The 27,274-nt window shown below is 54.6% G+C and overlaps 8 protein-coding genes across 8 annotated transcripts; 6 read left to right on the top strand and 2 right to left on the bottom strand.

Annotated features, from left to right (window-relative positions):
- Positions 1–3,972: 3,972 nt before the first annotated feature.
- Positions 3,973–7,424, bottom strand: QBC33DRAFT_241554 (PLC-like phosphodiesterase). Its single transcript, XM_060422918.1, has 4 exons — positions 7,263–7,424; positions 6,569–7,162; positions 5,010–6,502; positions 3,973–4,265 (listed from the first exon to the last, which is right to left on the bottom strand). Exons 1-4 carry the CDS (start codon positions 7,275–7,277, stop codon positions 4,097–4,099), a joined length of 2,271 nt encoding a protein of 756 aa, XP_060279789.1. The 5' UTR covers positions 7,278–7,424; the 3' UTR covers positions 3,973–4,096.
- A 1,521-nt stretch (positions 7,425–8,945) lies between these two features.
- On the top strand, positions 8,946–9,715 carry QBC33DRAFT_241373 (uncharacterized protein). Its single transcript, XM_060422915.1, has 2 exons — positions 8,946–9,497; positions 9,692–9,715. The coding sequence occupies exon 1, from the start codon at positions 9,100–9,102 to the stop codon at positions 9,391–9,393; it is 294 nt and encodes a 97-aa protein (XP_060279788.1). The 5' UTR covers positions 8,946–9,099; the 3' UTR covers positions 9,394–9,497; positions 9,692–9,715.
- On the top strand, positions 9,402–10,258 carry QBC33DRAFT_241245 (uncharacterized protein). Its single transcript, XM_060422913.1, has 2 exons — positions 9,402–9,497; positions 9,677–10,258. The coding sequence occupies exons 1-2, from the start codon at positions 9,412–9,414 to the stop codon at positions 9,882–9,884; spliced, it is 294 nt and encodes a 97-aa protein (XP_060279787.1). The 5' UTR covers positions 9,402–9,411; the 3' UTR covers positions 9,885–10,258.
- A 3,029-nt stretch (positions 10,259–13,287) lies between these two features.
- Positions 13,288–17,706, top strand: QBC33DRAFT_240837 (uncharacterized protein). The gene is made up of 2 exons (XM_060422912.1): positions 13,288–14,123; positions 14,189–17,706. The coding sequence occupies exons 1-2, from the start codon at positions 13,666–13,668 to the stop codon at positions 17,370–17,372; spliced, it is 3,642 nt and encodes a 1,213-aa protein (XP_060279786.1). The 5' UTR covers positions 13,288–13,665; the 3' UTR covers positions 17,373–17,706.
- A 971-nt stretch (positions 17,707–18,677) lies between these two features.
- On the bottom strand, positions 18,678–19,786 carry QBC33DRAFT_549354 (uncharacterized protein). The gene is made up of 4 exons (XM_060428963.1): positions 19,229–19,786; positions 19,124–19,164; positions 19,003–19,065; positions 18,678–18,950 (listed from the first exon to the last, which is right to left on the bottom strand). The coding sequence occupies exons 1-4, from the start codon at positions 19,371–19,373 to the stop codon at positions 18,834–18,836; spliced, it is 366 nt and encodes a 121-aa protein (XP_060279785.1). The 5' UTR covers positions 19,374–19,786; the 3' UTR covers positions 18,678–18,833.
- A 270-nt stretch (positions 19,787–20,056) lies between these two features.
- QBC33DRAFT_580965 (putative redox protein fmp46) lies at positions 20,057–20,623 on the top strand (the record flags this gene model as incomplete). Its single annotated transcript, XM_060431236.1, has 3 exons — positions 20,057–20,068; positions 20,138–20,464; positions 20,537–20,623. The coding sequence occupies 3 exons, from the start codon at positions 20,057–20,059 to the stop codon at positions 20,621–20,623; spliced, it is 426 nt and encodes a 141-aa protein (XP_060279784.1).
- A 1,161-nt stretch (positions 20,624–21,784) lies between these two features.
- On the top strand, positions 21,785–25,858 carry QBC33DRAFT_241498 (uncharacterized protein). Its single transcript, XM_060422916.1, has 3 exons — positions 21,785–22,823; positions 22,959–24,015; positions 24,075–25,858. The coding sequence occupies exons 1-3, from the start codon at positions 22,139–22,141 to the stop codon at positions 25,672–25,674; spliced, it is 3,342 nt and encodes a 1,113-aa protein (XP_060279783.1). The 5' UTR covers positions 21,785–22,138; the 3' UTR covers positions 25,675–25,858.
- QBC33DRAFT_241546 (uncharacterized protein) lies at positions 25,233–27,077 on the top strand. The gene has a single exon (XM_060422917.1). It carries the CDS (start codon positions 25,711–25,713, stop codon positions 27,040–27,042), a length of 1,332 nt encoding a protein of 443 aa, XP_060279782.1. The 5' UTR covers positions 25,233–25,710; the 3' UTR covers positions 27,043–27,077.
- Positions 27,078–27,274: the final 197 nt, after the last annotated feature.

The raw sequence follows: 27,274 nt of genomic DNA, 5'->3' as shown, positions 1-27,274 counted from the left end.
GCAGAGAGCCTTGCCGGAGTGGGACGACGAGCCCTCTTCGAAATGTCATCCGCCTACGGCGGGAATGCCATGACCAGACATGGCGAGGGTATGAGGAGCAGCCGAGCAAGGGCTGGCAATCGGGGGGAAGGTACGCAGTAGATCTGAAAGGTTATAGTTTTAGTGTATGGAATAGTGTGCACTAGTCGATGCTAGCCTCCCCGTCGACTTGGGTCCCATATCATCCCTCGTCGAGGTTCCCATCCCTAGATCCTGCTTTCCCATCCCAGAACCAACAGTCTCTCAAGGGTCGATTGGATTGCAGCGAGATGATCTGATCGGACAAGCAGGGGTGATGCCTGAAGGAGGGACCAGAAGGAAAGCCGAACCAAAAAAAAAAAAAGGGCTGATATGGAAGTAAACGCAGACTTGTGAGTTGTGACATAATACTGTCGATGCGCGCGCAGCTAGGATATGGCCTCGGTCCATTGCAGACGACTTGCCAAGCTCAAAGGTATCCAGGTACCTACCTTCCTCAGATCCCCGTCCCTAGGTACTTCAGAAGCCTACCGGGTACTCGGGTAGCCGTCAAATCAGATACACATAGCTCTACAAACCTGTACTTCCGGGTTATATTGGGCAGTGACGACTCAGCGACTAGTCATTGCCAACTGCCGTTGGGGGTTCGTTTGTTCATTCGTCGTCTCGCATTCTTCAAGAGTGACCCTTCGTGGGTCCGTGCAGCATTTTGTCAGGATTCCCGCCCTACCCACACTAGTGTGTCCCAATGATGCCAGGGAGGGACCGAACCTGGGTACTGGGAAAGAAAGGGTGGGATCCTAAATGTGTGGTCACATCACCCAAGCAGGCGGGTGGGGCTTGGCCTGGGGTGCCATCATGTCATGTGCACCTGCTTGATGCTCTGTCATTCTTTCCCTTTTCTGCCCTCCTGGGTGGCTGCTGACAATGACAGGCTTCGGTACATGTTCTTCTTGGCTGCAAGGGTTCCCACGCGCAGGCGAGTACGAGAGGGAGCAACGTTTGCGACCGACAGCGAACAGCCGTCATGCAAAGTGTTTCTTGAACTGTTTCCTGTCCCTGGCCGATGAAACCAGCAAGCCAGCATGCCCTTCCCGTTGTTGCGTGATGTAGGTATGTAGCTGAAGGGGGAAGGGGGGGTTACACCGCCTCTGCTTGACGTTCTATCATTTCTTACAGCTCAACTCGGCTGTATCTGCCCCGGTCATGGGCATGGGTTCAACTCCTGAGTCCTGACAAAACGGGCACTTCTCACCTCTCCCAAGTCCCTCCCTTCCTCGTAAGGAATACTTGCTTTTTCCCCCTCTCCTGTTCCATTCCCTGGCTACTGGCGCGGGGGTCGTATTTCTGCGCTCAGGCCCTCAATCCCCTCATCCCTGGTCGGGCTGTAGGCTCGCAAAGAACCACTGGACCTTTCAAATCCGATTGCCCACTGCATGCAGCTTGCAGAACGCCCGGCGACCAAGTTTTGGGGTCGCTGGAACCAATAAGCGGTTTTTCCACAGCTCCAGAAATCTGAACGATCGTTGATCATTTCAGCCCTGGTGCGTGCATCATGCAGTAGGTCCGTTCATCTTTCGCTGGGCTGTTTGAGCAGCGTGTGACCAGTCACCACTCACCACCCTCCTTCGAAATTACCTTCGGATACACAATGTTTTACCTCGACTCGACGTGCCGAGATAGACGACAAATTGTGCGGCAAGAGCCCGCACGTTTCCCGGCTTGCACAATCTCTGTCGGTGGCCTGATCTGCTGCGCTGATAGGATTGTTAGAGGTCCAGGAGCAAGGTGCTCCCCCTTCTGCGCTCCCCCTTCTGCGCTCTCCTGTTTGCTCATCACGCTGGTCCCACTAGCTGCTGGCAGATCCCCCGCCCCCGCCCCCGCTGACGATTCCATGTCGTTCCTCTCTCTCGGTGAGCCAGGCCTCTTGGGGGTGCATGATCATCTTAGCACTCAGCTAAAAAATCGCCCGGCGCAGACCTTCTCCCCGGGTGCGGATCCTTCGCGCATAATACCTCGAAAACCTCGAAATGATTGGCCTTTGCTGATCTGTGATAACTAGTGCCGTGAGCGACAGCTCTTCAGCTTGAGACCGCAGCCCCATGTCGACCAATCATGGGATTCATCTTAGCTGTCTAGACGAACATATTGAATACAGAATCAAAACAGTTAAACACTATCTCGTCAGAAATTGAGCCTCTGCCCTTGAGGGTCCTTCCCAGAGACGCCAATTTCAATCGTCTGAGAATAGGGGCTTTTCAGCTCACTGAAATATGATATATCACTTTTTGCGGGTCTGGTGTTGCGAAAACTCGGAGCATATCCATCTCCACTTCAAGTAATTGCTCTCTACTGGAGACATCTCCGCGCGCTCTCTCTCCTCATTTTCGATTTACCCTCACCACGGCTCACTTCGTCTACAACTGCCACTTTGAACCGGAAAGTACGCCCGGGATCTAGCCCACTCGGTTAAGCGCCTTCTCATCTCAAAATACCTCCTCTCACGGCTGGCCGCACTGAGTGTGTGTAGACAGGGGTTGAAGCTAAACATAATGTTGGCATCTGGTATTACCCGACCTGCAGAGCGCAGTCCCATCGTACTAACGACATGGCGTGGGACCGCTGCCTTGGGAACGAATTACCGGCGTCGCACACAAGCTTTACTACTACCTTGGAAGCCAGAGCGAACGCCATGGCGATCCCCACAACGGGAAGACACGGCCTGGTTGGACATCCACACCGGTAAGGGAATCGGTTGCTTGTTTGCTTCTCGGCACGTGGTGCACTCGAGTCGCGCCAAACGTCATCATGTCTAAATCTTTAGCTACCCGTCGCTTGGGGGAGATGAAGCCCCTATTACATCTAATGGGTGTATCTATTTCCATCACCTCTGGAGCCGAAGCCCGCCTCGCTCGACCCTGATCCGATAACATCCAATCCCACACACCGGTGCGCCACATGCGCACGTTTCGACCTAAGCATGGCTGGCCAGCATGTCATTCCTTGCTCCAGGGTACAGATGGAGAGCAGAACCCAGGCCACTCACATCACTAATTTGAAAGATATGACCAAGGATGCCACACCACAATTGAAACCTGACGACTAATTCCCTATGTTGGTACCTGTATATACATTGTGGCTCTAGCTCAACCCAGGCAAACAGTACCGCCGCTCGAGTTCGAGACCGGGCCAACGCAGCGCCTCGTCTGCTGCATGTTTCCGCCCCCGAACAGCAGGCCCCCGGCGGGGGAACATCAGGCCATGATCAGCGGTCAGAGTGCATGCCGTGGCAAGGGTTACTCGGGGAGAGGGCTACTAGGGAGGGTCGGGCGACTCAGCTCAGCTAGCCACATCACCAGCTCGACCCCTAGTAAGCCTCCCGGCCGCCTCGTCTCAGAGCTCATGCCTGTGATACCTGCACGATGGCTCTCCGATGATGTCAGAAAGCTAGGTTCACACGTTGATAGACGAGACGACAACTGTGTACTAGAAAAGCAGTAGCTGGGTATCGTATTTGTGCTAGTATGTGATCCAGGCCATCACGGCACAAATAAAAACAAATATATCAAAAGAATTGCGCAACACATTCTCTCTCGATGGCCAAATGGATGATGTTCCCTGCCCCTTTCCCCAAACATCAAACAGACCGACCCTGGATAATGCTCGGTCCCGTCAAGGTCCCCTATCTGTGACTCCCATGACCATCTCAATGTATACATGGCGTACGCCGATCCGAATTGCGCCGAAGGGGAGCGAGGCTCCAACAGAGATAAGAGAAGGAAAAAGAAAACAAGGCAGAAGACGGCTAACCTGGTGTTTAGATCTCGCCATCCAACAAGGACCGCCAATCGGAGCTCATAGCACATCGTCAGAAGAAACTCCCCTCCCAAACGACAGCCGGCGGCAAAGAAGAGGTTTGACACGAATTCCGCCATCGGGGTGGACAGGGAGAGGGCAAGGCAAGGCAGGGATTGGGGGGCCACATCAGCCTCCTCGTGCTAGCCCCCCAACAAACCAAGCGCTGTCTCTCTCGAAGGACACGTCTCTCCCTCTCTCTCTCCACCCCCGCTTCCCATAATCATCTGACCGCCTTCTCGATCCTGACGAGCAGCCTGCCCGCGCTGGGCTTGCCCCTGGCGTCGAGCAGGTCGATGAAGCGGTATCCCGGGCGCAGCCGGTCGAGGCGCACGCACGCCCACGCGGCCGACGTGCCCCGGAAGTAGGCTGAGTCGTCCTCGATCTTGAACCTGTTCCCCACCCCGTCAGCAATCGTGGTCTCAGCTAGATGGTTTTTTTTCTTCCTTTTTTCTTTTTCTCCCTTCTTTTCTTGTCTCCATTTGCCAAGTTGACAACTTTTGTTTAATAAGCTGAAAAGGGGGTAGAAAAGCGGGTGGAAGCTGTGTCGGAAGATGCAGGGCGAAATGTACACGGCAGGAGCACGTCTACGAGGCAGGTTCCCACCCGAGAGGGAGCACAGGATCCCAGGGGGAAACTTCCTGGTGTCTTCCTTGAAGGGGGTAAAACAAATGGGAGCAGGCAAACAGGCGCCGGGAAGGTACATGCGCCGGGAGATGTGTCACTTGACACCAGATAAGGCGCGTCCAACACGCCATTTTGCACCTTGTCAAACTCGAGACTGCTCCCGAGAGGTGGACTCCGGCCGGCACCCCCTATCCATATCCCTTTCCGGCCCGCCACTAAAGCAGGTTCCCGTTGAAGGAAGGTTGGGAAACAATTCTTTTCCGGAAGCGCTCCGGAAGACACGAGGAAGCGCGGCTAGTCGCTGGTGTTGGTGCGTCAAGCTCCCGCTCCCGCTCCCACTTTCGCGGATCGGGGAGACGCGGGTACGGAAGGATAGGCAATTGCGTAATATCCGATAGAAAATTGCTTGCAGCGCTTTACATCGCAGGTTTTCTAACACGGGAGGGCAATACGATGGGATGGGAGAGAGATAAACGAAGAAGGAAGAAGGATGAGGGAGAGGGCCTTACCTGACAAAGCTGAGCTCCTCCACGGTCATTCGAACCCCAGAGAAATCCAGGCAGTCCCCCTTCTTGCCCCAATCCGGATTCTCAGTCTCGCCGGTCTCGGTCTTCATCTTATACTGGCCGTCACGAGCCCTGGCCTCGCCTTCGATCGGCTTCCCGGCCCTTTCCTCGGGCTTCTCGACAATTAGATCGACCTTGACGTACGGGCGGAACCGCTTGCTGCCGGATCCGGCTCCGACGGCCACGCCCGTGCTCGTGTCGCTCTTCTGCCTGGCCTCGGGCAGAGGGATGTGCTGGCCGGCATAGAAGGTGATCTTCAGATCGAGGGTCCGGTGGGCGACGGCGGCATCCGCCTGGCTCGTCGTCGACCGGAGGTCGCCGCTGCGGTAGCCCGGCGGCTTGAGGACCCAACCCTGGGAGCCGGCGAACATGGCGTCGTTGAGCATCATGCCCTCGTCCCAGTTCTGCCAGTTCATGGCGACCATCTGGACGCCCTTGCGCCAGAACAGCGACGGGTCCGGGTTGCTCGAGTCGACGCGGATGCCGTTGGGGAAGGCCCGCATGAAGAAGTTGCGGTTGTGCGCGAGCATCTCGCGCTGCTTGGTCGTGTACAGCTCGAGGATCCTGGTCTCGCTGATGCTGAAGATGTGGCTAAACGTCTTCGCCGCAGGGATCTCGAAGCTCCGGAAGTGCTCGCTGTGCGTGTAGACTGAGAGTGCGCTCAGGGACTTGCAAATCGGCACTTTCAGCTTCTTGGCGGTAGGATCTCGCTCATCGTCGCTCCCCGATAGGTCGTCCTCATGCGGGGGCATGAGCACGGCGAGGTTGGTTCCGGTAGGCAGCGAAGCTTTAGCGGGTGGCTTCTTGACCTTGATCAGGATCTTGTTCAGGAGCTCTTCTAGTCGAGGTTGGCGCTGGTGAGGTGCGCATTCTTCCAAAGGCTGGTCCAGGAGGATGCCGGCCCACTCTTCTTTCATGATCTCGACCATGACTTCTTGTTGGTCCATGTCCGCATGGACTTCCAAGCTCACAATAATAGGTAAGGGGCTGGTTTTGAAGGCATTTTCCCGGATTGCCCGGCACACTTCCCGAAAGCCAACAGGGGATGTCAATGTCCGTCCGTGCATAACTATCGGCTCAGTCTTCGTACTTGATCCTTTAGACGAGGCCCTCGACCGCTGTGATCTCTCGCTCAGGTCCCTCGGGTCCAGGCTCTGTGTGCTCTCCCTACCAGGCACTGACGGCCGGGCCGGCTCGTTTGAGCTGCGACTCCTGCTATGGCCAGGGGTTTGTTTCCCAGACCACAGTTGCCGAACTGTTTCGTATTTTCCTTCGATCGACTTGGACGGCTCGATTCTAAATCTCGGTAATGACGACGTTGATAGGTTCGTCTTGTGAGCGGGATTAGGGGATCTTGACCCCGCGGGCGTCTCTGACCGGGAGGCATCGCCATTCCAGACGTCGATTTCGATACATCGGCAATTGCGGCTGAGGACCTGGAAAAAAGATGTCAGACAGCCGCCTGCAATCCACCTTGACAACGATCCTGGAGTACCACTCACCTTCCGATAAGCATGGGCTGAGCTCGTGGAGGTCAGCTGATTCCCCGACAAGTACGTGTTGTGGCTGCTGCTGATGAAATAGTTGCTGAAGGGCCTCGTCTGGTCCTTCTCGTCCTCTCTCAGCGGCCGCACCGCGTCCCACCCATAATGGAATGACCACACCTCGAGGAATTGTTCGAACGTGAGTTCACCCCAATCCAGCGGCGCCACAGTCACCTCCCCCTGCGTCCCCTTCAGGAAGCGGACAATCTCCTCCTGGTGGAGGGTTGCCCGCGTTCCACGCAGCGTATCGTACACCCGCCGAAGGTGCTCCCTTATCGCGGGGCTCAGCACCAGGAGCTTCTGCGCCCCTGCACCTTCGGCGGTGGTGTTTCCGACCCCGCTGGTGTCGGTGCTGCTGTGGACGCTGCCGACCGTGGTCCCTTCGTCGCTAGCGGGCTTCGTGACCGGGACGGGTTTGTGGAAGCCACCCTGCGTAGGCGACACCAGGGTCGCAACGTCGACGAGGTGCTGCAGCGCCTGCAGCGGGTGCTTTCGCGGGCCAAAGGTCGGCATTCGGACGACTCGGCCGACCTTCTTCTTCTGCTTGGAGGGCTGGCATGGCGGGGAAAAGCGAGTTAGCCAAGCGTGATTCTGGAGTGCCCAAGGTCGAGATGCAGTGACAAAACCGATGTTTCATGCGCCGTGAACTTACAAAGTAGATACACATTGAAACTATAGTTGGAAGCCCAAAGCGTCCTCGAAGTCAATTGGCTCTGCGAGCCGTCTCATGTAGGACTTGAAGCCCAGTTTGCGTGGGGCAGGTCGAGCATTGGGGAGCAGCTAGTGGAGGTGGGATTAGGCCATTCCATGTGGATAAGGAGTTGATAAATGACCAGAAAGAAAGAGGTTCGAGGGAAGGAGAGGTTCGAGGAGTCGAATCCTTTTGTTCCCCCTCCTGGATCGCCCTGTCAGCAAAGGGATGGGTTCAGCTTGATCCAGCCTCGCCCCACGGAGACCGGTGTCAGCCAATGGATAAGTGACGATGCGATTCAGATGGCACTGTGTGCGGTTTCCAGAACCCGGAACTCTGGAGCTGGGACAGACAGCCGAACACCAGGGGTAACAAAGTGGTATCGAGAGTGGTGCAATAGATGGCAAGCTCTGAATTTGTTTTATTTTTGGGATTCCTCCAAGATCAAACATGCATTTCTTCGCCTACAAATTCGAGAGCAACAAGGTCATAAGTTACCTATACTGTGCACTGTGCTAATGGATGGTGTAGCAAGGATCCAAGTGGATGCCAGCTTTGATTGGTTCAAGCAGTCAGCATGCCAATCCCAATGCCAATGCGTTGGCGTACACTTCCGAGGCAAGATAACGACTCCTCCTGACTTGGGCAAGCATGGCCAGTCGTTTTCGAGAATACAAACTAGACCAAAAGCCCAGCCCGTTCCTGGCTTCGGTATCGATTGAAGTGAACATTTCCTCAATCCCAATTACGTTTAGGCAATGCACCACTAAGGCGGACCGAGGCGCAGTCCCACAACACCATCGGCACAGCCCTACGGGCTGCCAGGTTCGCCATTGGTCCTCCATGAATAGAATCCCCACTCCAGGTCTCACGTGAATCTGAATCAAGACACCGAACGTGCAGGCTAGCCAGGTTCGAGCGGACGCCGCCACGGCCTATGCAAGCCCCACCGTCGTTGGGCATCTGTCGAAGTCGAGGGCGGGCACAATGACCACCATCTCCAACTCTGCCAAGCTGGTCTTCTTTGATTCTCTCTCGTTTCTCATGTCGTCGGTCGGGAGATATTGGGAAATGGGGCCAAGTGGCTGAGAAAATGGTTAGGCGTGCAGGAGTCAGGTGAGCGTCAAGGAGGGAGGGAGTTGGAAATCAGGACAAGGTTGGCGACGGGGTTAGATAAGAGATTCTTCTAAACTGCTCCAGGTCTGTCATGTTTAAAGATCGAGGGGCAAATCCGTAACATCGATGACCTCATGCCCAGGGCTCATGCAGATTGCAGAAGAAGATATTTTAGCAAACGTGAACTTAAAAGGTATCTGGGGATAACCTGGAAGGCTGGACCCGGACATGTACGTTACTCCAGCGATCTCTTCGGCACGTTTGACTGGAGCAGACCTACATATCAGGGACGGGAAGCGGGCCTCTTTCCGGACTTGCTCCGAAGATGCGGGGCCGTCGCGGATATAAGAGGACCGCGGCCTCAGAATGGCTAAAGCCTAAGTCTTTCCTTACAAACCAGCCTTGATTATCTATACTCTCACGGCCTCCGCGTAGAGCGTCACGCCAGGGTCAAAAGCCATTACCCAACCACTTTCAAGAATCGAGTTCAGAACTGCATCGACGGAAGATTCATCAAGTAAGCCCGAGTCCTCGCGGAATACGCCCAGAGCAACAAAGAACATGCCACAGCGGATTCATTCCCATAAGATGAAACGAAGCGAGAAGATCATTGCTCGAGAAATCGCATGCCACATGTCACGTATCAAAAAGGCCAACAAAAAAGCCAAGTTTTCGCAGAGAAATGGCGCTGTTAAATGCTACAACCAAATTCCGATTTTACAGTGACATGATCGTCCAGCCCAGAGATGACGCCATTCTTACGGCTACGAAGAATTCCAAGCCTAATCTCAACCATCAAAGCCGAGTGCGTGCTCCGGACATGGGGAAAGCTTCAGGCGTCGCTGTTGTTACATGTCTTCTGGAGTTGCTCAAGTCTAGGAAGAGAGGCTCTTTGTCTTACCCAAGGGAGGAAATTACCTCGAAGCTGAGCTGGCTGCTATCGCAGAGGGTTTGGCAATCGCCGTACCGAAGATAGTACGCGCGAGAGATCAAGATGTCCGAGCAGAAATCCCGGAAGGATTATGAAAACGAGGTGCGGTCATGGGGCTACTCCCATGTGTTCACCTGGACTGACAGGCCGTACGTTCTCTCTCGAATAGCATCCATACATAGCACCCACAAATTCCCCATCCCCAGCAAAACTCAGCTATTCCAAGCAAGAGCACAACCGGCACGGGGATATCCCCAAAAGCCAGCCCAAGCCACGGACTCACCACAGACCCTCCCCCCAGCTAACCACCTTTCCGGCTCCCCCCCAGGAACGCATACTACAGCCCGCACACCCACCCGGGCCCGACGACGCACCTCATCCTGCGCGGCGAGCTGACCATCGCGTATCCCGCGGACGCGCGGCCCGGGGAAACGACGACGCGGCATGGCGTTGGCGACCGGATCGACGTCGAGGCCGGGCGCGTCCACGAGGTCTGGGCCGGGCGGGAGGGGTGCACGTACGTCATTGGGGAGTAGAAGATGGGAAGGTGGAGGGAGGGCTGCCGAAGAATTGGATGGGACGGGTCTCGGGGAAGTTCCCTTGGTGCTGCGCTGCATCGGAGACAAGCCGCTGTGAGCCTTGAGTCAGAGGGCGAGAGTGTCTACGTGAAGGGGCCATGAATGCTTGACATTCCATGGGAGGAGAAAACGTGATGCTTTAGAGCCAGCAGTATTGGATATATTAGGCCTCTCCGGCCCTTGTAGGTTGCTGCCTGGTTTTGATAAGCTGGTGTCATAAATATAGTCCGGCGGTGGCGCCCATGACGTCTGGCCTATATTACTTGGGCTTAGGGAGGTCAAGCAACTATAGAGAGGCTCGGTGACCACTTGACCTCCCCCGGAAATCGCGATTGATTGACCAATATGCCCGTGACCACGGGAAGTTAATCTGGCATAGCCCTATATTTTGAGTACATCATTTATTCAGGACATTGTTGGCCGATAGATAAGATCAGGATGATTTAGATACCCGCTCCCGCTCCCACGCACGTCGGCGGAGTCCAGGCCTAGGTAGATTGGATGAAGTAGTGCATTTAGTACCAGTTGAAAGCTACTATGGTCCCCAACGACGTCTAGAGTAACGTTCGCTAGACTTAACCCTTAGCGATCTCGATAGATTTGGGAGCCGACTCATGGAACAAGTCATGTAGTCAGTCCACTGGGGGACGGCTTGAACACTTCAATAAAATTAAGTGTTTGACCCGAAGCCTGGGAAGAATAGGTTCTCAAAATCCAAGAATTAGGCTCAGGAGAACCAGCCCGGCTTTTGTGGGGGAAGGCTGGCGGGAGCTGGGTACCCATCATGTCTCCAAAGGCCGCGTAACTATTTGGCCGGTTGTCGCCCGAGGACAGACATCGTTGTGACGAAACGGGGGCGAATGATCTTCCCTCGAAGTTGAGACACCCGGATCTTGGACAATTTTCGATAGTTACGGTCCCTAGGCGGTCCTGCCTCACGTTCTGGAAGGCGATGAGCGAAACTTTCACGCAAGCCATCTCGTCGATCCAGGAGTGGTGGCTTGTTGACCGGAAACACTTGTCCAACCCGGGGGAGACTCGGCGAAAACGAGGCGAAAACGATGGGCCGACTTTGGGCTGTTCTGGAACGCGGCCAGAGAGTAAGAGTGTGGAGAGACGGTTAGCTGAAGGGACCATAGAGACCTGTGGTTCTGCGGCAAGGCGATCCGGAATATTTCAGGCGAGCCTCAAGGCGACGGCAAGGCTCACGCGCAGGCAGCGGTTCGGCTTTTTTTTTCGAACTCGCTCGCTCGCCTATGGTCGTCTGGCAGTCTCAAACCCTTTTGCCGGCAGAGTGAGTCTTGGAAATTTAATGCATCTGCGGCAGATGGGTTTCGGATTTGGCGTCTGGCACCCAATCAATTGGCGGCCTGAGAAGGTGTGCAGCAAATATCTTACATAAGGGGGTCATGGGGATTCGACAGCACCTTTGGATCACCTCAGTTTTCCTCTCCTCTCATTTGTTGATTCTCGGTGTTTGTTTCGAGTTGCTTCGTGGCAAGTGGTCTTCCGTTTGCGACAACATCAATTTTATGGAGAACGAACGGAAACTGCAACACTGGTGGTCGAGCCAGGTGTGAGGATTGGTTTGGATATCGTGTCGGCTGCGAATGTTTCGCCCGATAGCCGCCATGACACTCAAAATTCGGACGGAAAGCCCGGAACTTCATGACTTGCCTTCTGTGTTCTTTCTGTCTTTCTCTCCCTCGGTTCTCAAATTGGGGATCAGCGACCACTGATCGCCAATCGAGGAGATGAGGCAGATACGCGGGACGGACTCCATGGGGAAGTTTTTCTTCTTCCGGAACAACGCTGCGCTCTGCGAGACTTGGTATCTTGACCGAGGTTTTGAATTCCGGTTCCGTACAGCCTGGAAGAGCTTTGGCTTGCGGATCTGACCTCGTCTCTCTCTCTCTCTCGCGCGCGCGCTCGCTCTTTCGTTCACCCTGCATGCTGCACGGGCACTATCGCCAGTCTGATCTCTATCTGCGTATGTATGTACAGTACAATACACTATGCGCATCTGTCTGGTGGTTCAGCCAGAGGTTATTATTAAGAAAGAGGCGCGCTAGGTATGGGTGGTTGCTCGGGTTGTGGATCTGTGAGAATCTGAAGAGAACAAGCTCGCCAATCCCGGGATTTTCGTCCAGGAATATTCGTAGCCACATTCTAATCTTAGATTTTCGCATCAAGATCTCTGGTCCCAGTTTGGCATGGCGAAACAGGGTCAGAGGCAACCAAAGGCGTTAGAATTCTGCGTCAGGCCTTGGTTTTGGTAAGAGGGTAAATATGTTGGAAAAATGAGAGCCTTGGATGGTCCAAATCTCAAGATCCTAGGAGAATGTTGGAAAGCCCTGATGTCATCGGAGGCGCGTCATCAGGAAGTAGCGTGGCTGCATGGGAGGAGGGCAAGCACTGACCAATTCAGTGGGGGAACCAATTGGACCCATCGGCTCATGCCGGCATCACCATGGATCTTATTGAGGAGACAGTGGCAATGGGATAGATCCGACTCACCGCCTGCGACAATTCAAATGGTCGGAAGAAAAAAGGCCGCATGCTGAAGACGCCGCTGTACGAATGCGCACTGGTTATGAGTAGTTTAAAATCTGATGGATCTGCATGGGATGCATCCGGAGGAAACTCAGAGCCTTCGATTCGCAGATAACCGTCTTGGGAAGCGATCTGAAACGCCTATGCCCGCGCCCGAACGACCCATTGATGCGATTTTCCCACCTCGGTCACCAAGCCTCATTCATGGGCCTCTGCTGTGCAACGCCGGTTGCGGATTGCTTCTTGACCGCCATGGGAGACGCGTGGCAGGAAGACGTCAAATTTTGCAAGATACGCCGAAAAGATTGGAGTAGGAGTGAGGTCCTCCTTCAACTGACGTGCTGAGAGGCTCTCCAGATTTTGTCGATTAGCCAATTAGTGTGTGCCAGTGTCTCATCCCAGGGTGCTTTGCTATTAGCCTCGCGCCAGATTGGCCGCCCAGACTGCGGGTTTGGTTGGTAGATTTGTCTTGTCAACTAAGGTTGTGTCAATGGCAGGTTACTCTATCTGTTGGTAGGTATCCGTCCCTCCGAAGGTCTAGAGTTACGCACAGAATGGAGCCAGGCAGGGATCAGACACTCTTTATGGCACAGGCCTTGTTGCTGGCGTCCATATCACTTGCATGAGGTATGTGTCCCCACGTCAGGTTAGCACTAAGCGTACCTGGGGTACGCTAACACGTGGGGTGGGTACCTGCCCAGTATCTACTAGCCTACCAACCTACCTGCGAGGTACCTGCCGACCCAAGTAGCTGGGCGTCTTCCCAGCCTGCTTCTTGAGACGGACCTTGCCTTGCTACATGTTCTGCACCTCTGCTTCGAATCCTGCCTCCTGCCTCCCATTCTCCTGCCAGCCATTGCCCCATCTGCGATTCTTATTTTTCCTGAAGCCAGCCAGGCAGGTTTCTGGTGGATTCGCCCTGCATCTTTTGTTTCCTCGTCTCTTATTTCTAGCTCCTGGCTTCCCACCCCCCTTCCCCCCACCCGACCTCTTTAACCTGCGCTCCGATCCCCCTTGTCCTCAATTCTTCCGCGAGCACTTGACTCTCGCGTGCCCTCATATACATGAAGCCGTGTGTCACCGCTTGCTGGCCACGGGGTCGGATTTGCGGCATGGAAGTTTCAATATCGGCATAGTAATCTCAACCCGTTGACCCGCCTCGTCCCCACAACACACCAACGCCGCCATGGGGAACGCTCCCTCCGCCGATGTCCATCGACGGCCAACACATAAGCTCTCTAAGCCTCGAACGGGCAACTACGCTACAGCTGGCCTGTTAAGCCCCAATGGCTTGTCGAACAGCACAGAACGCTTCTCCTACCCCCGCCTGAGCTCTCAACCCCTCCCTCTCTCGCCCGAAGCACCCCCAACAACACCAACCTCTGCTGTCACCTTGGACGGCTCTAGGGGTCTCGAACACCCGGCGGATCAAATGGTGATGGTGGTGACCGTCCAGCAGAGGGAGCCTAGAAGTTGGAGCCTGTTCCGCTCCCTGTCTTCGCAGGGGACGTCAGGCAAATCGCGAAGTCGGCATAGCGGTCTTGGAAGGAGGAATTCACGCACGGCGGACAAGCTAAGCAGGGCAAACTCTATGCCCTACGAGTCCTCACTTGGCTCGCAATATGGACCACAGGGCACCGAACAGTAAGTCGGGTCCCGGCTCTCAACCCCGTCCTGGTTCACTGTAACTAACGCTTACTCTGTCGCAGCTGGCCACTTGCCGGTTCACGCACATCGTGGAATTACGACATGGGATCCTACGAGGCGAAGAGGCTATTAAACGTCGCTGAGGACGCGCCATTTGAACAAGCCACCACAATGTCGGAGAACAGAATGGGAACGATTTCCGAGGTGACATGGAAGAGCTCGAACCCTACCAAGCGCCAGGCCGCGAGTACACCGATAAGCCGAGCAAACTCGGACTTGTCACTGTACACTCCAGTCCGGAGGCGGTCAATAATACAGACACCAGGCGTGGCAACACGCGCCCGTGAAAGCCCTGCTCCATCGTTGCCGAATTTCCGCTACAGCCATCCCCCGACACCAAGCCTCTCGCGGATGCAGTCCTTTGAGTCAACCAGGAGTGTTATAGTCTCGATGCCTCCGCGGCTAACAGATGAGTACTCTGTGCCACGAGTGGTGACGCCTTGTGAAGATGACTATCAATCAATCGGAGCTTATAAGCTAGGCTCACTCCGAATCACAAATGGTGCTGCTAGCCCTGGCAGCCCTGAACCGGGCAAGTCCCATAGGAGGGAAGAGATCGACCAAGATGCCTCTAGGCACCAGGTAGATTACTTTACGCAGTCGCCGGTTCTTGCATCACAGGGTGAGGCAGGGTGGACCCCGGGTGACAGGGGATACGCAGCATCAGAATCGTCGGTGGGGATCCAATCACCCCGACCCCTTGCCTTGGATCTCAGCCCCATCGCCATATCCTTCCAAGACGCAGTTTCCGGAAAGGACAAGTCGGATTCAGGTTCAATTGTCAAAGGCTTGTCTCCCATCATCACCGAGGTCACGCAGGCGATACCGGAGTACCTGGCCGAGATAGCGTTCTCCCCGTTCTCCTTGCTTGACTCCAGGCCCGCCAGCCCCGAGCTTCAAACCACATCCAAACACACTGCTCTGGAGGACCAGCTATTTGAGGAAGATGGCCATCCCGAGTATCCTACAGTCGAGACTTTGGACGTACGTTTGGATCCCAATGCCAGATCGGTGTCGGAAGCAGTGACAGACGACTCGAAAACGCGCCTCGAGCACATAGCAAGGACAGACAGTGGGTTTGTCTCCACTGCCAGCCCCTCGTCCGAATACTCGCACCGGCCGCTGACCAAGGCGGACTCGGGCTACGGTTCTAACGTGTCCCTACGGTCGTTCAACAATTCGAAGCAAAGCATGCCGGAAAATGAATTCTCTCAGTCTCTCGACCAGAAGCTCATGCTGACAAAGTCAAAGTTTGCTTCAAGCGAAAGCAACGAGAACCCTCCACGCAGCCCGGTGGTGTTGATGTCGAACGAACTTGCTATGCACCCACCTGTGCGAGAGGCACCCCCTCCTCCTGTGCCGCCGAAAGACTACATTGCGAGGTCCCCTTCCAAGGCCAATGGCTCAGGCATGGGAAAGAGCCTCCATGGAAGTGTGCGGGCTAAAGAATCCCGGCTCTCTTCCCTAAGTATGTCTCGGCAATCCAGACACACTCCGTCGCCAATCCTCAGTCTGCGGTCGAGCGACAGCGTGCAAAAGTCTCCAGTCTCTTCGCCCAAAACCCCGCTAAGTGGCAAGTCGGATACTTCTACTTCTGCTCTCAGCATCGGAAGCGGATCACACAAGCCAACCAAGCTTCAGAGGCTTTTGAGCAGCGCGCGCCGGGCTTCTAACGGCCCACCAATGGTCCATGCCACGCACGCCCTCGACAAGACCGCCATCCCATCCATCCCGCGGGATGTAGAAACCAAGTTGCGTGAGCACAACGGGCTGTTCCCTACCGCTGCCAAGCGACTCGCATTGAAGCCGCAACTGAGTAGGGATACCCTCAAGACAATCTTCAGCGTGGATAGTTTTGAGCAGAGCCTTGATGCCTTGGCCGGCGTCCCCTCTGTGCCCACAGTTGCTGAGATGCCTTCTGACGAGACGACTGAGACCAAGGATCCGCCCCGGAAGCATGCCGTCCTGGAGCTACCTGCCCCAATTGCCCACGCGGCTGCTCATCTGTTCTCTGGGAAGCCAATCACGCGGAAACCTGTTCCCACCCGGCATTTATCTTTGAGAGAGAGGGAATTGCCGAGAGATGACGAGCGCGATGCGAGTCCCCCTGTCGAAGCCGAGCTAATCTCGTACAACTCGCTCAACAATATCCTGGGTGACAACGCGTATGACGCGGCACTAAAAGCCATGGCGGATGGGCAGCACGCTTACTTCTCGCCAACAAAGCCTGGCAGGACCATGAGCCTGACATCTTCCTCGGACAGGAACTGGAACATCCGAAAAATGCCACACAAATCCAAGTCATCCACGTCTCTTGCTGATCCGGGCATCGCTTACCTACCGAGTCCTCTCTTGCCAAGGGAGCTGGATCCTCCGAAACGGCTGAATGCCCCGCCTCCCGTCAGTATGATGACGAGGAGGCCAATGTCTCTGAGGGTTCCCCCATCGCTGCGACAACAGCCCGCCCACGCCGATCCTGCCCAACAAGCATTGTCTCGTAAGGCCAGCCGCGAGGAGATTCATAGTTATCCCTCGTCGAATGGCCCGACACTGACTCGTAAAGTCAGCCGAGAAAGCTATCCGCCATTTCAGCAAGCCGTGGCCCTGAGCGTTGAAGAGATGTTGAGCTCTCCGCCTCCCATTCCGCCACAGAACCCCCGAAGGTCTCTATCACTCCATAGGCCCCAGCAGTACGCTGGGTCTCAGCAGATGGCCCCGAACTGGGAGGTTCAGGTCGATCATGATTTCTCTGGCCGATCGAATAGGTCTTCGTCTGAGCACGGCGGCAGAGCCAACTCGCTTTCTTCCAGTCAGAGCCACAATGGCCGATGGGTTCAGCGGCCATCCAGTGCCCAGGCGTACCGAGCTCCTCCCAGCGCTCCCCCACCACTCAGACACCGATCGAGCCACGATGACTTCGGCCGTAGTCAGCGCAGTGGCTTCGCCCCATCCATGTCAAATGGATATACCGCTCCCCCACCGCCTCAACTCGATCCTTGGACCAGCCATCAATTCGGTCCTGCATCGCAACAATGGGATCAATACGGCCGATACCCATACGTTCCTCGTGGACACCACCGGAATCGCAGCGTGGGCAACGGATACGGTAATCCAGGGGTGGTACCGTACCGGGTGTTACACAGCTACAACTCCCCGGCTTATCGTCATGTCCCTATCTGGGGTTAAGGGCCCTGCCCGTCATTCATTACTAGCACTATGTTTCTTTTTGTTTTCATCCTTCCTTTTTGGTCATTTCGTGTCTCGCGAGATACTCCACCATTCCACCAAGCATCTAATCTGCATCCTTGGCGTTTGTCAGTGACACCCTATGGCCCCGGAAAGCAAGAGCAGTCAATGCGACTTTGGGTCTTCTTTCCTAGCATTCCTTTTTCCACGTTCCGCGGTTTACACCGTGGATTTGTACAAGTACTTTATGGGTCACGGTTTACGGAGACAAATCTTCTGTCTCGATGAGGAGCGTGGCGTTACCGTTTCTATGCTTTTATTTTCTTGACCACAAAATTGAAGGGCTCCCAGACCGACAACACTTACGACAGGAGGACAGGGTCATGAATATACTGGGTCTACGGAATAGATCACCTATTTGCAGGGCAAAATCTACTGCGACGGCGGAGTCAACACCTCAGGGGTTTTGGGAAGAATTTGGATTTGGAAATTGCAAATTATGCTTGGAATCAAATGAGTATACCAGCAAGGAAATTTGAAAACCAAGGGAGAGATATTCAAAGCAGATACAGCCTCGTCATGACAAGAAAATATATGCAGGCGATGCTGCCTCGCTGTTTACTATTACCCTCCGTCCATTTTGCTACAGTCCGTTTCTTTCTTATCTGTCATCTGGTGCCAGTCTGCCAGCTGCACAACGGCCTTGGTCCAATACGCACGGACCACCACGACCTATAAAACCACCGCAAATTTTTTGGTGTCCAAAATTCTTTCTGTTTCTTTTCCACATTACGTTGCGACTTTCCTCGCCTCGCTGAGATGCAAACTCGGTGCGATACGCCCTGCATCACACTAAGTTGCTAACCAATAAAGGTATGTGTTGCAAATACACCTCCACCTCACTTCTTTCCCCTGCTTCATATGATGAGAGAAATTTGCGATTGATACCTCCCGGATGGCACCCTCGCCGGGGTCGCTATATCCGATGGTTATATGAAATTCAATTCTTACATATTCTGAATGAACACCATTGTCCCATTTCTCCACGTCTCGCTGAACAATCAATTGGTTTTTGGCGCTCTGGCTAATTCTGATTGCAAGGCAGAATTTTGAACGGGGAAAGGCCTGGATATGTGCCTTGAGCACGCGTGGAAACGTAGAAGGCCTTGATCTTGGTCTACAGCGGAGATTCTTGTGGAATGACGTTCAACTGGGGCTGGGGGCTCTGCATACATTTGAGTAAGGAGGGATACCACAGGTAGGTCCTGATCACACGAGTCCCAGGTTAGCAACAATGGAACACCTTCGCCCAATGCCGTATGATTTCAATTTATTTATATGTTACACCGAAGTGCCCGAGACCACCTCGATTGTTCATACACATATGGGAGGAGCATAAAAAGAAGTATTGAAGAACCAAACTCCCCATGCCAGACATTTTCGCCCAGGCATGTGTGAAACTCAATACTTCTTCCCTGGCACACTATCAGCCTTCTTCCTCAACGCCGCCTCATCCTCAGCCTGAAGCTCGGCGTCAATTTTTGCGCCTCGGGAAGGCTCATTTCCATGCATCTTGGCCTGAGGTTTCTCGTCGGTCATTAATCTTCTCTCGGACTGGGGATGTAGTTACCGGTAGAGTCGGATCCTTCTTTGACGCCGCCGTCTCGGCGTCATCACCTGGCTCGGGCGCTTGCTAGGTAACGGGATATTAGCTTAGAATGTGTACAACGCCAGGCCTCTGCTCGACATACCTCTGCAGCCGCGAGACGGTTGGCAATGGTTCTCTGGTCCTCTTGGACGGTGTCAGTCAAACGCACAAGCACGCACAGTGGCATTTGGAAGGCCTCGAGGCTTACGGGAGTCGGTGGGTTGATGTGCTTTGAGATTGCCTATGTGGTGTTGGTCGTGCTTCTCGACGTCTGCCTTGCTCACGTTTCGCTGGTCGCCCGCCTCGTAGACGCGCCTGTCGCCTACATTGGAGTATGCTGAACTGCTCGACATATTGGGAGGGGTATTGATGATATCTTATTACTCGATGACGATGGAAGTAGTATGGTGTACAGCACCAAAAAAAAAAAGAAGATTGCTTGTTGAAAATCCGCGGCATCCAGGCGCCGTCTTGAATATATAAACATCTCACGTCTCCACTGTTTCTACGTCATCTACTAGAAGAGAAGCTTCTAGGGATCATCAACAGCGTGTGTTACTGGAGACTTAGATGATGTCCGTTTTCCTACCATGGCTGGCAACCCTGTGGAGTAGGTACGTCATAATTAAACGCAGTGGATGGGCCTGACTCGTTCTCCTACCAGCGATACAAGAAGTCGATGTAAAGGAATGCAAAGGATAGTCAGCTCGGAAATCATCCGAAATACAAGGTTAGTTTCCAGGACAGTCAAAGCAACGAAACCAATTCCTAATAAGACTTTAGAGGTTTAGAATCGAAGGGAGTTCAGGCCGAGGGTGGGGGCCACAGACAATTGGACGTGGGATGGGGCTGAAAAGCTCTTAGCCGCATGGCTACGCCACATGGCCCAAGCTCCCAATGGGCACGTCCTATTCGTAGGTTGCATCAAGAGCTTTCATCTGACATCATTATTTTCATGCTATTCGACCTCCAGTTCGACAACTCGTACGACTTTTAAAACACACACATTGGCATTGAAGCATCACAGGCTGTCAAAATGTTTCGATTCGTAAGCAGCACTTCTTCCCATTTGAGTCTGAGGTTTGGAGTTATGGGATTCGACACTGACCTCCTCTAGCACAAATCTCTCGACATCGTCACCTTGTTCCACAAGGCCAACTCCCCGGCATCGACAAGGGTAGCAACCCTTCTGAAGCAGGTCTCAGCCAATGCCAGTGAGACTGCCACCGAGGACCAGGCCAGCGACCATTCTTCCCAAAGCAGCATCGAGCGGCAGGAGTTTGAGCTCAACGTCACCGAGGAGCAGCCCACGGCGGACCAGCTCAAGACTATCCTCGAGTATGTTGGGAAGGCTGCCATTCCTACTGTAGTCAAGGGTGCACACACGGAGAATGAGGCTCTGAAGAAGTTCAGGGAGAGCAACAGCAATTTCCAAAGGCCGGTGGTAAGATCTTGCTCTTGCTGCAATCCCCTCACCAACTGTTGATGGACGTCCTTGCTGACTTGACCTGTATAGACTGTTGATTGGAACAATGGGAAAGCATATGCTGGGGACAACGAGTCAGAGATATTGAAGATGCTGAATGCCCTCCCCAAGACTTAGAGGTCTTGACTCTACATTGCTATTTCAGTCTTCTTTGTACGAATACTCTCAACTCGTTGTATGGATACCATGAATGGACGCACATATTTTTAAATGGGGTGAGAACTGTTGCAGGGTTGAGTGATCTGGGGCAGTGATGTAGTTGCTGGGGAGTCCTGGCGGCGATAATGAAGCTGAGTGACACCGGTGCAGTGATGATGTTTTAATGTGAGCTGGCCAGTGGCCAGGCTTGCTGCATTCCTTGAGATATTGATGTATGGGTCTCAGGGGTAGCCAAGATGGAAATCATATTTTCCCCATTTCCCCTTTCCTCGCCCCAGGTGCGAGGGCCATTCTTTTGGATCCCACTATCGCTGTCGATTTGCTTGGGTTCCGATAAAAAGGGGGGTTGAGGATTTTGGCTGCCTTATGGCCAGGGCTTGTAGGTCAAGTACTTCACTTTCTCACAAGTGACATGTTGACCGGGGAACTGTCACCTTACTTTCCTCGCCGTGTTTACGGACCTTTGTGGCGACTTTCAAAAGACAACCACCACAAACCGGAAACCCGAAAACCCAAAACATCAACTTCGCACTACACCCCGAGCAAAAAGATATCTTCCCTTCTTGTGCCACGGCGATATTGAGGAGATCTCCATCTTCCCAAGACAAGTAAACCAAAGGTATTTCTTTCCCTGCGACCCTTGCTCCGCAGTGAAGACAGCCCTCGATACAGCAGACCAGCCAGACCTCAGTCACCCAAGACTGTACAGATACTAACCTCCATTTATACAAAGAGAAATCTCTCGCCGACAAGCACTACCTCTCGCACATATCGCTTTGTTTTCTACCCAAGGTTGCAGACATCACCGACATCATCGACATTCGCCCCTGATATCCTCCAGGTAAGATCATTGCACTGCCGCTGCAAGAGGGGGAGGAGATATGAAACTGATTTTAATCTGGTAAAAGGATATTGAGGCTGCTCTCCCTCCTTCTGCACACCTTCACAGGGTACTTGGTGAGATTCCTAGTACTCCGGCGGAATATCATCACAGAGATACTGGCTACGCGACATACCGCGTCACCAAGACAACAGTCCTCCGGCTCCTCAAGACGAAAGAGGAATAGCGGCCACTCTCTCCCATTCATCCATTTTCTGCCTCCTGGATTCTGAGGGGTGCAAGGTACTTTGGAGCGCTTTTACCTGTCAAGGACCTATCAGGTTTTGGCATCACGTTCCCTTGACCCCCTTCACCTTCACTTGGCCAGTCCACCCTAGAAAATCTGCAAACGCCCTCCATCCTCCTATCTCCCAAACACTCCATCCGAATATCCTTGAGCACCCCTGCGAGAACGATTTCCTTCTTAATTCCTCCAACTGTTCACATTCCCTCACAGAGATAAAGGCCTTGTCTACCTTCTCCCTCACCCACTCTGCACCTCTCGCGTCTGTTGACAGTCGCCTTCACTTCTGCACTTCGTCACATCTTTACCTCTCCCTGCATCGGCTTTACTGTATCGGATACCTTCTACCATGATGGCGTCCTATAAGCCTGATCCTGCCGTATACACGGTCCCCGTCCCCGCTGATTCGGTCTATGCGCTCACTGAAGATGAGTCGATGGACGTCCCAATGCCATTTGTCAGCCTCTACACAAACATGCCAGAGGATGCCAAATGTGCCTTCTCCATCAGTCGGAACAATCCAGAGAAGCGAGTCATGACCCATATTCTCCCTCGGCGAAAGCTGGAGAAGTGGTCTGAAGAACGTATCGCTCAGAAGGTGCAGAGCATTTGCCGCAGCTATCCCCAGGAGGTTATCCACGTCAAACCTCCAAGCCAGTGGGCAGATCTCTACAACTTCTTTGATGCAGCAGACTTGTGGCACAGCGGAGCTTGGAACCTTTGGCTTGTCATCTACCGCTTGGTTGAGAAAACCGAGATCGAGCGCTCTGCTGTGTCTGAGTGGGTATACAAATGGCTCACGACAAAGACGAACCGCGACAAACTGTCGTATTGGGACTCTAATTCAGATGTTCTCGACATCATGGCTGCCTATGACTGGATCGATGGTGGACTGCTTGGAGTCTCTGCCGAGACGAGAGCACTAGTCCGCTCCGAGCTTGTTCACTGGTACAAGACCACGTATTCTCCCCTTTTCACCAAGGTCACTCGCAAAGGAGGAGCAGAGCAAACCAAGAATGTCCGGGCCTGGATTGGTAGGTGCCCTTTCTATCCGCATATGTATGCATATACATACATACACACCCTGCTAATTGGATTTCCTTTCGTTTTCTCCCTGATGTTCTGGTTTTGCCAACTGGTTGAGCATTGCTGACTTGTGGTTTTAGAAGAAACTGAACTTCCTGCGAACGACGATATTGCTCCGTCAATTGAGGCAATCCCCGATTATCCAAAGTCTGATCAGCCGACAGCCGTGCTGTCTCGTCCAGTGAACCTCCTGAGCAAATCGGCCAATAATTCGGAAGGTGCATCTGCCTCCCAGGATGGCAGTGGAGAGCTAGAGGAGGGATCACAGGATGGCCTGCTGCCGATTGAGAAGAAGGATATACCGATCCGAACTCAGTCTGCCTCGCCTACTCTCCTGCCAACAGCACGCGGGAAGCCTGTCTACGAAGCCACCGAGGCTTATGGCTACGGAACAGAGCAACACTCTCAGCCGAGTGGACCGATGGCTCCAGGTCCAGAGGTTATGGTCAGCATTCCCGAGGGCGTGGAGAACTGTATGCCGTCTGCATCATCCCATCTGCAGCCAGCTCCACAGGCACTGGCATATCCATCGCAGCCAGTGCTGGTCCCGGTGCATGCATTGCAGTCAGCTCCATTGCCCCAAATGGATACATGGCATCTAGCTCCGCTCCTGCCAACGGATGCATCGCAGTCCGCTCTGCAGCACCAAGATGATCATGGCCCGCAAGAAGTGATCCAGGCCTCTGGAATTGCAGATGCCGCCCATCCATCGAGTAACGACCAGTCTGCATCCCAAGCCCAGACTGGCTGGAAGGACAAGGGCTCATTTGATCCACTCCATGGCCAGATGTATCGGCACTCTAGTGCCAACAATAAGGCCCGCAAAGCCCCCAAGGAAAGGGACCATGGCCATGATCCGCTAAGCGCGTCTCCTTCCTCACAGTCGGCTATTCGAGAACTCCCCCCAGCTACTTGCCTGAACCTTTCGCGGAATGGTCCAGATACCACGTACGAAGATTGCAGGTGCCGACGTTACGAGCCAAAGCACCGCACAATTTTTGTAGCTGGGATAACCCTGCGTTCCTCGCAGAGCCGGGCTGAAGTTATCAAAGTCATCCGGGACTTCTTCGACAGCAACTATGGGATGGTGGAGGAGGCAGCTCTCAATGAGAGGGGCTCGATTCCGACAGCCCTTGTTAGGTAAGCCAGTCCAGTTGTGATGAGAGGCCATGATTGTGTTGCTAACATGGAGGACATAGATTCCGACAGGAAGGAGCGGCTCTAAACGCAGTTGGGGCTGCCAGGCAGGGGTTCAAGTTCACACTGTTGCCTATCTCCGAGAATCTCAAGATCAACTTTCCATACTACTCGAAATATTACCGGCCGAGATCCCCAAAGGTCGGCCATCGCGGCGTATCTCATGGGAAACGTGGTCCGGCTCAGTCACGTCCACCAAAGGCTACTCGACAGGCCATCACATCTGGTGTTGGACCGGCTCAACCACCTCCAACACAGGCACCTCTGGGACAGATCCCGACACAGTCCCAAGCTCTGGTTCAAGCTACAGTCCAAGCCTCATCTCAAGCACAGGCACAAGGTCCGACACGGGCTCAAGCGCCGGCTCCAGCTCAGGCGCCAGCGCCAGCCCCGTCTCAAGCCCCGACACAGGCTACGACACAGGCCGACCCATCGCATCAATTGAATCCATATCACGAAGGTCCAGCATACCCGTTCATGATGCCGCCTTGGGGAATGCCGTTTTGGGCTCCTCCGATGGGTCGGGGCCACTTCCCACCGCCAGGGACTCAGCCCCAGGCAATGGCTTACCCACCCCATGGATATTTCCCGGCCCAACACATGCATCCTGGCATGATGATTCCAGGCATGCATGGCATGCCGCACCACATGCCACATGGAATGCCGCCAGGAATGCCACATCACATGTTGCCGCCACCTCCATTCAACCTGCCGGGGGTAGCTGATACTGCATCAGCACAGCAGCAACATAAACATCCGGCGCCGAGACGATACCAGACTCCGGTCGGCCCTGTAGTGCCCCCACCAGAGAACACTTCGTCGGCGGCCATGGATTTGTCACCCGATGACTGTTTTGGCGGTGAACCCGGACCGGGGCTGGCCCTCCAGTCCACCCATCTTGTCCTCAGTTCAGGCCCCCTAGATACTCCCAAGCGAGAGACCAGGGATCACCATGGTGATAACAGCGGCAATGATAGCCGCCCTACCACTGGAAACCCATTGAGTCGGCCGATGAGCGTAAGCCAGAGGAAGACTCGGCCAAAGAATCTTCCGGTCAAGCCTGATGACGCCATCCGCACGGGCAGCCCATGCAGGTCGACCTCCAGACTCCGCCCCTCTCGAGGCTCGGGAGCGACCCCAACCCCTTCGTCTTCACCTACCCTCGAGGGATTTCCTGATGTTGATCCGGACGTGCAGGATTTTGGCACTGTGATTCATCGCAAGCCAACGCAGGATTCAGCCCGGCGTCTCCCTTCAGAGTGGCTGCAAAGGGGTCCAGATGGCCGGCCCACGATCTATGCCAGGTCTCAAGCTGTGTTTGGTCCTGATTCTGGTGCTGGCCCAATGCCAGATAACAAGGCTTCGGGTTATCTGACAGTGCCTGCGTCTGCCTATGGTTCGAGACCTGCATCTCCCGCTTCTTCTGCCAAGCACGAGACGATCGGAAAGGGCAAACGGACCAAGAAATTCAAGAATGGTGGCGGCAGCAATGCTTCCCTATCTGCAGCATCATTCTCACACATTGTCAAGTCGCCTGTCCTGGCTGGACCGTCGGATGGCCGCCCTTCTCGTTCGCAGTTGGTTAACCCCAAAGCCTCATAGGAAGAGGACAAGGGGAACAAGCCCGAAGCCGGCAAGATGAAGCCTAAGAAGAAGAAGACCTGGAAGCAGAACCACGCATACCAGGCATCTCAGGACGGCACGCACCAAGGCAAGCAAAATGAGACTCCCCAGGAGGAAGGCGAGATGTCGCATCTGTCTGCCAAGGCCAGGGGGAAGATGCCCAAGCGCCCAGCCATGGAACAACCATCTGCTCCGACACAGAAGACGAGGTGGGCCGACATGGTTGAGGAGGACGATGCATCAGAGGGAGAGGAAGACCACTTCACCCAGCGTCGTGGTGGAACCATCCTCATCTCCAAGCGTCGCAACAATCAGCTGATGATCGACATCCATAGAGCCCAGGGCTATGGCAGCGAGCGACTCCCCACCATCTCTGAGCCGGCACAGGAGGTTAATTCGATGCCTGCAGCGGATGAGCCGCCGGCACAGCAGCATAGTGAACTAGTCCAGGAGGTGGATGAGTCGCCGGCACTCGTTAGCCAGCACAAGCCCCACGGATCCTACAGGAATCTGCCAAGGGGATTCGATCCATTCCCTCGGGCTCCCTCCCGGGGCCCGACCCCAGCATCGGAACAGGCATCGGCACAGTCTGCTGCACAGCCTGACACCCAGGGTCCAGGCCACCCAAAACCCACCAGCATGACTTCGCATGCCATTCCCTCCCGGCCTTCCTCCCAGGACGACCCACCCTTGACGTCTGTTTCCCGTGTAACAAGCGCATACTGGACCGCCAGGAGCGGCCCGTCCTCGCGAGAGAACTCGCCACCAAGCGCGGTGCCCGATATTCTGAGCACACAGCCTCAGCCCCAGTTCGTCTTGTCAGTCCAGCAACTCTGTGACCCAGACGGTGCCACAGCCCGGTCTGTCGCAGACCCCACCGCCACCAGCGACACGGAGAGTGGGAGCTGCTCGCGGTCTCCATTGGCAGTTAACAGCACACTCAACCCGAAAGCAGCACCATTCGTCGCCCCCGGCGGAAATGCAGAGACCTCCTCGCAGGCGACCAGCGTGACTGTGACCGAGTCCTCCGGGCAGGACACTGCCAACATTGCACCTTCCCAGCCCGGGGGCGATCCTGGAGACGCCGCCGCCGGCCCAGTCATTGTGAGGTCTCCACGCGCCACCAACCTGGCCGGGCAGGCTCCCACTCCGGTTTCCGATCACGGACCTTCTCGTTCGGCGGTGCCTGACGTCCAAGCCCATGGTCAGGGCGAGCCTGGAGGGAGCAACAGCCCCCCCAAGAAAAAGGGGAAGGGGAAGCCCAAGGGAAAAGGCAAGGAAAAGGTCCCTGTGGTGTCCAGGCCTCGCTCGGACACCGCGTTCAAGGTTCGGGACCCGGGGGTCTAGGACCTTGGGTTTCTGTATGCAGGGTGGTCGTCACATGAATTCACCCTGCTGTAGGTGTATGTGCGACATTCAACATCTGGCCCGGCGAGAATACGAGATACCTACGACTTCCCGAGTCTGCGAGTCGGACTGGGGGGACAGGGGGGATACAGATGGATGACGATGAGGCTTGGATGGCTTGCTTGATGGCGAGTCACCTGCTAGTTGCAGCAGTGTGTGCCGCAGCCAGACT

This window comes from Phialemonium atrogriseum (genome assembly GCF_030411735.1).
Source record: "Phialemonium atrogriseum strain 8032-3 unplaced genomic scaffold QBC33scaffold_30, whole genome shotgun sequence".
Lineage (NCBI taxonomy): Eukaryota > Fungi > Ascomycota > Sordariomycetes > Cephalothecales > Cephalothecaceae > Phialemonium > Phialemonium atrogriseum.
Note: the sequence above shows the minus strand (reverse complement) of the source record. Positions and strands in the feature narration are given on the sequence as shown.